Source organism: Epinephelus moara, chromosome 22, assembly GCF_006386435.1.
Source record: "Epinephelus moara isolate mb chromosome 22, YSFRI_EMoa_1.0, whole genome shotgun sequence".
Classification (NCBI taxonomy): Eukaryota; Metazoa; Chordata; class Actinopteri; order Perciformes; family Serranidae; genus Epinephelus; species Epinephelus moara.
Genome location: NC_065527.1, coordinates 29165095 through 29175183, shown reverse-complemented (window position 1 = coordinate 29175183; position 10089 = coordinate 29165095). Strand labels below are relative to the sequence as shown.

Genomic DNA, 10089 nt, shown 5'->3' with positions numbered 1-10089 from the left:
GCGCCCCACTTGTAAGTCAATACAACATATAAACACTTTAACTATCTGCCTTTCAACGTGCTACCTCAACTACTAATGTACAGTTTTAGCCCACTAACTATCCCACTATTGGCAATGGTACTACTGTACTTTCAATAAAGCAATTTTACTATCAAATTCACAAAATCTCTGAATACATTGCTCTTCTTCATGGGTTCAGTTGACTATTTAATCTGCAATTTCCTATGACCTGTTCCCAAACATACACCATGTGAAACTGTATGTGGGCAACTGTGCACTCAATGGGTATGGACTAGTTATCTATATTTTGTTTTTTCTTATTATTGTGGAGAAAAAAAAGACAAAAACATCTCTGAGTCAGTTCTCCTTCAGAATGCCCAAATTTGCAAAATTACAATTACAAATTACGTTCTTCTTAATTTCAAATCCCAAAATCCAATCTTTAATTTCCCTCTAATATTCACTGCTGAGACAGTTCACGTACCTGCTCTGCATAAAACACACTGCATTCACAGCGCTGGTTATGTCATCAAGCCATCTGGTTGCACCTGAGAGATGGGCGCGGCCATGGATACATAAGGCCTGCTGCTCTCTCTGAACAGCCTCCAACTGTGTTTGCATCATATTTTAGTTGTCTTGAGTTGTGGTCAGAACAGATTTAGAAAGGTGACATTTGTTTGTGTGGTCTGGCAGCGTCCCTCCTTCTCTGCTCTTTGTTTTATTTTATCTTTTATGTTAACAAGAATAAAAACATCAATATTTCCTGAATGAGAGATCACACTCTTTTGAATCAACTTGACATTAGAGTGCTTTGTAACTTTTGTAAATTAAATCAGATTGAATTTTGCACAAAGTGAAAGAGTCAGTTAATGAGAGGAAATCATCAAGAACAGACAGAGAAGTTTTCCTAGAGAAGCCTCCCAGCTGTTTGAAAAAGTAATTCTCTATGTTCCAAAAACCTTTATTATCTTCCAAGAGAGAAGCTTATTCAAACTAGAACATACCATTTGTCTGAGGGAGGATTTTTTTTTAAATCATTATTATTCTCCTTTATTTTTAATCACTGTAATATTTCTGTTTTTATTTCAACCCTCTCTGATCTCTGGAAGCCCATAGGGGACTTTGAAACTAAAATAACATTAAAAAATTAAAATCATTAAAAATTTCAGTGTAATCTTGAAAATGAAAATGTAAATCCACCATAGCGGCACAATTTTCCATATGCTAAACAAAAGATTGAGAGACAATGTCTGCTGCACACTGACCTCATGAGCTGGTTGTACTTGGCCAGCCTCTCAGATCTGCAGGGGGCACCAGTCTTAATCTGCAAAATGGAGACAGCAAAGATGATCATAAATCCAAAAGGAAATATTGAAAGAAAATACTGACCTGTGGAATGTTGGGATGCACAATATTGTTGCTTTTTATCAGACATGCGATATGCCGAATGCCGATAAATAATAACTTATTACCGATACCAATTTCAATATCGATATATCCACTCTTGTCCCCACCTAATTTTAGTGATCATCAAGTCTCTTCAGTAGTGGAATTAACATCATATTATACATGCATACTCTTATCGTGTTGGCCCACCAGCAGATGGAGACATGAAATGGAATGCTTATCAATGTATGTAATATTCATTCATTGTGCAATATGAGAAAAAGCACGCTGGCCGATTCTGTTCATTTAAGAGCTGACATTGGCCGATACCGATGATGTGTCGATATCATGCATCGAATAATGAAATGCTGAATTAAAATAATGTCAGTATGTGGTGAATGACATTTTATTTGTGTTGGTCTGAAACCCAAATTATACTCTTTTACTCATTATGCATGCAGTGGTTACAGTTAGCGTTCAGGTAAGGCCAGGTTTATACTTCTGCATTGAATCAACACCATGCTTTCGCTGTACTCTGACATGCACCTCCCCAGAAATGTAACTCTGCGTCAGAGCAACACAGACCTTTCCACAAACATTTTCCCCATCAGAAACAAAGCTTTTATTTACTTTTATTCCACAGATAAGAAACAATAAACTATGAAGACAATAAAGCCTCCACAAAATAGCATTTTAATTCTTGTGTGAGATTGTTACTGGCTTCACGAGTAGAGAAGTACATTAGCCACTAGGCTAATTTATGCAATGGAAAATGTTATAGGCTTATGCTAATGCTGCACAAGAATAAATGCTCACAACAGCAAAGGCCACTTGCCAGGTAATGAACATAGGTGTGTGTGTGTGTGTGTGTGTGTGTGTGTGTGTGTGTGTGTGTGTGTGTGTGCGCGTGTGTGTACCTGTCCAGTGCAGAGTCCCACCACCAGGTCAGCGATGAAGGTGTCCTCTGTCTCTCCTGAGCGATGGCTGACCATCACACCCCAACCATTCGCCTGAGCCAGTTTACACCTGAGAGACAAACACAAAGACACAGACAGACATTATGTCAAACAGTAAGCAATACAAAAAACATTTCCTTGCTTCTATTTATCACATAACACAGATATTGTACGTTTTAATACATTTATTTGATAACTTTACTTTATGAACTCAGATTTCTACTAAATATAATCAATGGACCATTCTGCAAAGAGAGTACTTAATTTTGGTAGCCTACTTTAAGTATATTTTGATGCGAATACTAGTTTTACTTAAAGCAAGTATTTGGAACTTTTGTCTCCCCCTTCTGGTAGTGAGAGTAACTACATAAATAATAATATGTTTGCCTACAGGTGAGCTTTCCTCATCTCCCTGCCCCCAGAAGTGCTCTCTTTAAGTCTTTTCTTTACTATAATCCTTCCTCTGAACTAGGCCTGGGAAACATGGCCCTAAAATAATATCACAATATTTCAGGGTATTTTTGTGATAACAATTTTCTTAACAATATGACATTAGTGAATTTGAGAACACAGAATTGCAACAAAGTAAGTGATATGGTTTTACATGTCAACCGAATAGTTTGCCTTCAAACATTCAGTAAAAACTAAACAAAATAATCTGTTGTTTCTCAGTTTGTAAACAACAACATTAACTCAGAGTGAGATCTATTTTTATCAGAATCCTATATGATTGAGTTTCTTTGTTTTGTTATTTTCCACCTCCGCCATTTCTCCTCTAATGCTACAATAACTATTGCACATTTACATATATGTAGTTCTTAGTCGAGCCGCGAGCATCATGTAGGTTTATGTTACAGAAAGTTTAATCAATTGATGACACTGACTCCTGTGTGTGTAGAGGGAGAGACACTGTGCTGCTGCCAGAGGAGCCGCTGAATGAGTTCCCTCTGAGCAGTAGGCTAAGTCTCTAAAACAGTCTGAGAAGTCCGGGCTGTTCATAAAACATTCAGGACGCCACAGTTTATTCCACACTACTGAAGCTGCTCCTCTTTTTGGAACCACCGCAGAGTCTGTAATAATTTTGTTTTCAGCCATGCAGTACAGTATGACCTCAATACGTCAACAAGTCGAAATATTGTGAGTATCACGATATGAATTTTTCATATGATATTAAATATTATGCATATATTACATATACATATACATATCTCATCTTGAACAATATGATATGGCACACCTCTAATCTGGACGCAGAGTTTCTTTTTTATCTGTAGCATCCACGCCAGAAGCATTTTAGGATTTTCCACCACAGCTACCCCCATACTCTGAGCTGCTACTGTTCCATTGCTATGGTCTCTTCCCCCTTCTTTTTTTTTAAGTCTTTATTTTAAACTGCCAACATACAAAGTAATGGAAGAAAACATCAAAATCACATACATAGAAATGAAGCATAGTGATAGGCTCAATCAGCATTGTGTGAACTTGTTTGGCAAGGGTTTGAATGTAGTAGACGTTCATTTATATGTAAAAATCCTGTACTCTAGCTTCAAGTAAAAATTTAAATGCAGGACTTTTACTTGTCTTAGAGTATTTCTACACTGTTGTATTACTACTTTTACTTGTGTGAACGATTTCAGTACTTCCACCACTGCACACCAGAACTGTCAACACAGAGTTTGCAGGATTAGCCGATGCTAGCTAAAAGATATTTATGTTTTGACTCTTTCACATTATCAGTCTAAGAGTTTATCAATCAGACTTGATTTATTTGTGGTTGCAGCTCACCTGACACGTTAACCTGCTAATGACATGGAAGTTTAGACACCATTGGTGCCTGGGGTCAAATTTGAGGTTTTATAAAATGAACAAGCTCTCGCTCATCCTGCTGAGATGTTAGATGAATATGTCAGATTAACGCTGCAGGAAGTTTTTTATGTGAGGGTTACAGTATAATACATCACCTTTACTGTCATCAGCACCGTTTCTATCATTTCATCCTTCTCCCCCCTCCTGCTGTAATCCAGCTACACTGTCATGACTGATAGTTTCATAACCCTGAGTGACGTTTCGTTAAGTCTGAGATCGATGACACACACATTGAAGACTGGAGTACACACTCTCTCCACATATATATCAACAGCACAGTCAACTGGATAGCTGCATCAATACGTTTGACTGACAGCTAATCTTCATATTAAAAACCTCTTGTCACTTCCTGTCTTACGTTTATCTCCTGTAAAGGTCAGTTTGCCGTTCCTCGCTCTGGCACAAGGTCAACATGGCTGACAGGTAATGAGTGATGTGACTGACACATGCTTGGTATGTGCTTCCACATGTGTGACTGATAGCAGAGCAGCTGGGGTCCTATGTATTTCCCTATAGGCCTCTCTGTCATCTCAGCCAAAATGGATGACCTTCTTCGGCCAGTTCAAGTTCACTGACCTGCCTAAGGCAGACATATTAGTTTATTTTCCCATCTGAAAAGTGTGCACAGTGTGTTTATGTGGGAGCAACGCTGCGTTTACAACATGGGACTGACAGTGATGGCTCATGTTTGTAGGCTTCCTCATGAGGCAGATTTATTATTCTGACTAGAAAAGTGCACTCAGTAGAGTGCTGACTGTGGCCAATCTAGACAATTTTTGCAAATCCAGCTATCGTGGGGTGGCATGTTTCAGAAGCATCCCAGAAGGTAAGAAAAATACATGCCTCACCTATTGTTTGACAGAGCTGCAACATGTTGCACAAATTTCTCCTGCTAAATCTGAATACAATATAGTTATGAGGATGAATGTAATTTTAATGATTAAATAACAGCCACAAATCTTTGATCCATATCGATAATTGGACATGGTATTATTTTTGTATGTAGGCTGCAGGCAAAATGCGCTGCTTCTCAAACACTCCAGTGTGGCATGATACCGTGTGGCGGATGGAGTAAAAATCTCATCTCGTAACATGTCTCATAACATCTCGAGTATGGAATTAATCTGCAAATGCTTTGCTTCAAAATGAGATCAGTTTTTTCTATGAATGTAATTTCTTGAGGCACAACGACGGCTAACATGTGGCCTGCAGTATACAGTATTACTGTATTTAGCATAGCCAATTTCCAGAAAACTTGCGGCCCCTACTGCCTGGTTGAGAGGAGTCAGTAGTCACTGATGGTATGAAACAGTCAATAAAACAAGTTTTTCAACAATTGAATTATGGAGACCATGAGAGATCATACATTTGCACACAAAATATGAGGCTGATAGGTCCAGTAGTTTGCGAGATAAGCTGCAGACAGATGGATACACTTACACAATCACAACCAAATGCATGATCCCCTCCAGGATTATGTCTGGCAGAGATAGTTATGTATTTGAACAGTTTCTTTACATTAAAGGGAAATTTCGGTTTATTTCAACCTGTCTCCTATCGTCCTAAATTTGTTTCAAGTGACTATTGATATAAAAATAATAGTTAGCATGTTAGCCGTTAGCCTAGATACAGCCGGGGCGCATAGTAACATCAGACCTGTTAAAACGTAACTGAACGTTCCTCGCTCTTCATCCTAACGATATGAGGCGGTCTTTGTGGAAAAAAAGCTTGTTTAGTGGACTAACTTTGCACTTGAAGGTTGCCCATTCCCTTACGTTTTAACAGGTCTGACGCTACTAATGCGCCCCGGCTATATCTAGGCTAACGCTAACATGCTAACTATTATTTTTATGTCACCAGTCACTTGAAACAAATTTAGGACGATAGGAGACAGGTTGAAATAAACCGAAATTTCCCTTTAAGTGTCTTCATGTCAGTCATCTCAAAAACAACAGAAAGCAAGACTATGTCACTTATACTGAAGAGCAGCCACTGAGTGCATTTCCATCCACCAACATCCACTACCTTTTCATTTTGTGCATTAAAAAAAGAATCATGAGTGAATTTTTAGAAATTTGATAAAATAAAAAAAAGTTGCAATATTGCAAAAAGTTGGTGTATCAATAAAAACTAAATGCAACAAAAGGCAATAGAAACAGACTTAATAATGAATGTTATGTGCCGTGGGGTTGTGTTTGTGTTTCTGTTCTTTTCTGTGGCTAAAACTACCGCGTTTTAGAAATAATCTCTGTCCTTACGAAGACACCTGGATACACATATCACATGACTATTTACGTACATTTGGCATGTGTATGCTTGTGTAAACAGAAAGCAGATTGTCTATTCTGCGGCTGGTTGCTTGGTTACAGAAAATACTATGGAGATGGTGAAGAGTACAACCAGGGATTTCTTTACTTAAATGGACAACGAGATGGAACTGTTACTGAAGGTGACACGTGAGTATAAGGCGGTCAAGGTGGCAGAAAACAAATTTGGAGTTAGGGATGCACTACAATGTTGGCACATCATCGGTATCAGCCGATATTGGCTTTAAAATGAAATATCAGAATTGGCCAACGTGCTTTTTCTTTTTTTGCACAATGAATGAATATTACATACATTGAAAAGTATTAAATTTCATGTCTCCATCTGTTGGTGGGCCATCATGATAAGAGTATGCATGCATAATATGGTGTTAATTCCACTACAGAAGAGACATGATGATCACTAAAATCAGGCGGGAAAAAGTGAATATATTTATATTGGTGTTGGTCATCTGCGAAATAAGTTGTTATATATCAGCATATCAAGTATCGAAATTGGCAAAAAACCCGCTGCCGCACTGGGAGCGTTATCACTGGAGGAAGCCATGGCATTTGTAAAGGAGCAACCACAATAGAACAATGAAATCACAAAAGCTGACCTAGCTGCAATGTTTTTGACTTGGTGGTCAATTCAATACAATCGTTTTTTTAATAAACCAGCACAGTATTTAAAAGATCTAAAAAATCTTGTTAACACTGAAATAAAGCAGACGTACGCCTGTATGGCCTCAGTAACGGAGCCGATCTGGTTGACTTTGAGCAGCAGGCAGTTGCAGGCTCGCTCCTCAGCAGCTTTCTCTATCCTCTTAGGGTTAGTCACCGTCAGATCATCCCCCACCACCTGGATCCCCACCTGGGCTGTCAGACGGGACCAGGCCTCCCAGTCATCCTGGTCGAACGGGTCCTCAATGGACACCACTGAGAAGGAGGGAAGAGAGGTGAAAAACGAAAAAAGATATTTCATCTCTGGCTGAAGATCAACAAAAACAACAAATATGGCCCACCTGGGTAGTTGTTGACAAAGCCTTGGTAGATGTCAGCCAGCTCCTCTCCAGAGATGTGTCTGTCAGGATCTGGGGGGGATTTGAAGTCCAGGTCATATTTCCCATCACGGTAAAACTCTGAGGCGGCCACGTCCATTCCAACCACCACCTTGTCCGTGAAACCGGCCTTCTCTATGGCTATCTGCAGCAGATCCAGAGCTGAGGAGTGAAAGGAAGAGGTGGAGAGCAGGGAACAGAGATAGAGCCATTAGATGATGTAAACTAAGAAGTCAAAAGTCAGACTAACTATGAACTTTTTTAACTTTTTTGCCACTCAGGCTAAAAACAGAGTTCCCTAACCCTGTAATTGATGCAGCCAGACAGATGGTTCTGCAGACACAGCTGAGGGCTAAAAACTGATGCAACCTCCTCTAAATGTTTACTGCGAAAAAAACCCCTCTTATTTCATGATGTAAACTAATAATTATTTATTTCAAATTCAAGCAAAAATAAACATTTTTTTTTTTAGTTCAGCATTAAATGTCAAAATAAAAACTTCTTTTCCAGAGCCATGAACCCATTTCATCCACCTAGGCCTATTATGCAGCGTGTTCAGTGAGGCTGTATTGAGGTTGTACCAAAATTCAAATAAATTTCATCACCCAATGAACTGTGTAAAGAACACAGAACATCACTGTTGACACTCTTCCTCCTCTTACTCACCCTCACTGTTCTCCAGGATGTTGGGAGCAAATCCTCCCTCATCTCCCACATTGGTAGCATCCTGGCCGTACTTCTCCTGGATCACCCCCTTCAGTGTGTGATACAGCTCCGATCCTATCCTCAACGCCTCCCTGAGAGACAGAGGGAAGGAGGGAGAGATCGTCAGATAAATAATCAAGAAAATGAATGATGAGAGAAGTTAGGAAGAACATTTTTAAAAAAAAAAATAGACTAAAAATCTTAGATATTGAAAGAGAAGAAACCAAATGTAAAAATAGAAAAACTTCATGATGATGTTTTTAATTCTTACTTGAAAGATTCAGCTCCAACGGGAAGAACCATGAACTCCTGCATGGCCAGTTTGTTACCTGCGTGAGAACCTCCATTTATCACATTAAAGGCCTGAAGAGGAGAGGAGGAAACAAAGAGGTGAGAGGAAAGGAGAGGACAGAAAAAGGGGGATAAGGAAACAAGGAGAAAATAGAAGAGGAAACAAGGAGAACAGGGGGAGAAAACAGAGGGGGAAACAAGGGGTCATGGGAAGGAAATGTGGAGAGAAGAGAAGAATTTAGTAATAATTTTAGGAGCCTATAAAACTAAGAAACATCTGTAAACACCTACACACTGTCCACACTATACTATTCCAGATAATGTAACAGTGCAAGCATGTGAAATTATCATATATTTTTGTAGGAGAGAAAAGAGTGAAACTCATATCAATAAACAAAATTTTTATTAAAACAAAAATAAATGAGTTTGTGTCTTACTGGAACTGGCAGCACCAGCTCTGTGTTTCCAGCCAGGTCGGCTATGTGGCGGTACAGGGGGACGTCTTTCTCTGCTGCACCAGCCTTACAGATGGCTAGAGACACTCCCAGGATGGCGTTGGCCCCGAACTGAGCTGTTCGACAGGACAGAAAACAGGGAAGCATTACCTTCATTGTCAAGTCAATAACCCCTTAGTCTGCATTTCTTTCTTTTAAATGTTTAATTTAACTTTACTTATAAAGCAGTAGGGATGCATGATATTGAATTTTTTTTGCCAGTAGCCAATATGCCGATATGTAACAACTCATTTGACCAATAAGTGATACCAATATTGATATTTCCACTTTTTCCCTACCTAATGTGGTAGGTATGTGATAAAATCTAAACTTTGAGCCATGACTCCTTCTATTCTGGCTCCCAATAACACAACAAGATGACATTTTAAGACTCCTATGTAGCCTACAGCCCTGTGGTGGAGAGTCATGTTTTGCCTCCAGCTAACAAACTGATGTCATTGTGACATCAGTTTGGTCTATAAAGTGGTCTATAAAGTGGATTTGGCAGTTTAGATTTCCTTAGTGTCAGGTTAAGTTTTACCATTTTTGTAGCAGTGGTTCATGTCAGAGGTGTAACAACATGTGTGTTAAGAGTAAATGAACATGGTTCTTATTTAAGATTACTTAAAATTTTGACCAAAGAAAAGAGATTTCAGTATTCAGTCTGATTAATTCAAAACAATAATATTTATTTTAGTTTTATGATCAGACAATAGTTTTAAGCTCAATTCTCAATATACATTAAAACTTAAATTAAAGGCCTAGCCCCAGTTAAATGCCCAGTCCCTTTTACTAGCCTTTTAGGTGGCGGGACAAGGACAAAAGTAAAGCTGGCGAATGTCCATGCGGGGTGGGCAGGAGGGGTGGTGGATAGGTCCAACAAGCACCGACTTTCACCTGAGAGAGCAGTGTTCACATTCCGTAAGATTCTAAAGCCAAACCCTGTTCTTTTTTCCTAAACCTTACCATGTGTGTATGTTTTTGAAGGAGAAAAAAAAACACGTCATTTCGTGGTGTTGTACAGACG

At 39.0% G+C, this 10089-nt stretch overlaps 1 protein-coding gene across 2 annotated transcripts in view; it reads right to left on the bottom strand.

Annotated features, from left to right (window-relative positions):
• LOC126384317 (gamma-enolase) overlaps nucleotides 1–10089 on the bottom strand; it is a 36827-nt gene that overhangs the window by 4825 nt on the left and 21913 nt on the right. For both annotated transcript variants that reach the window (XM_050035306.1, XM_050035305.1), the window contains exons 6-12: nucleotides 9006–9139; nucleotides 8549–8640; nucleotides 8239–8369; nucleotides 7537–7734; nucleotides 7249–7450; nucleotides 2304–2412; nucleotides 1266–1324 (exon numbers count right to left, since the gene is read on the bottom strand). In XM_050035306.1, the coding sequence (XP_049891263.1) occupies nucleotides 1266–1324; nucleotides 2304–2412; nucleotides 7249–7450; nucleotides 7537–7734; nucleotides 8239–8369; nucleotides 8549–8640; nucleotides 9006–9139 (925 nt within the window). The remainder of the gene's footprint in view (nucleotides 1–1265; nucleotides 1325–2303; nucleotides 2413–7248; nucleotides 7451–7536; nucleotides 7735–8238; nucleotides 8370–8548; nucleotides 8641–9005; nucleotides 9140–10089) is intronic.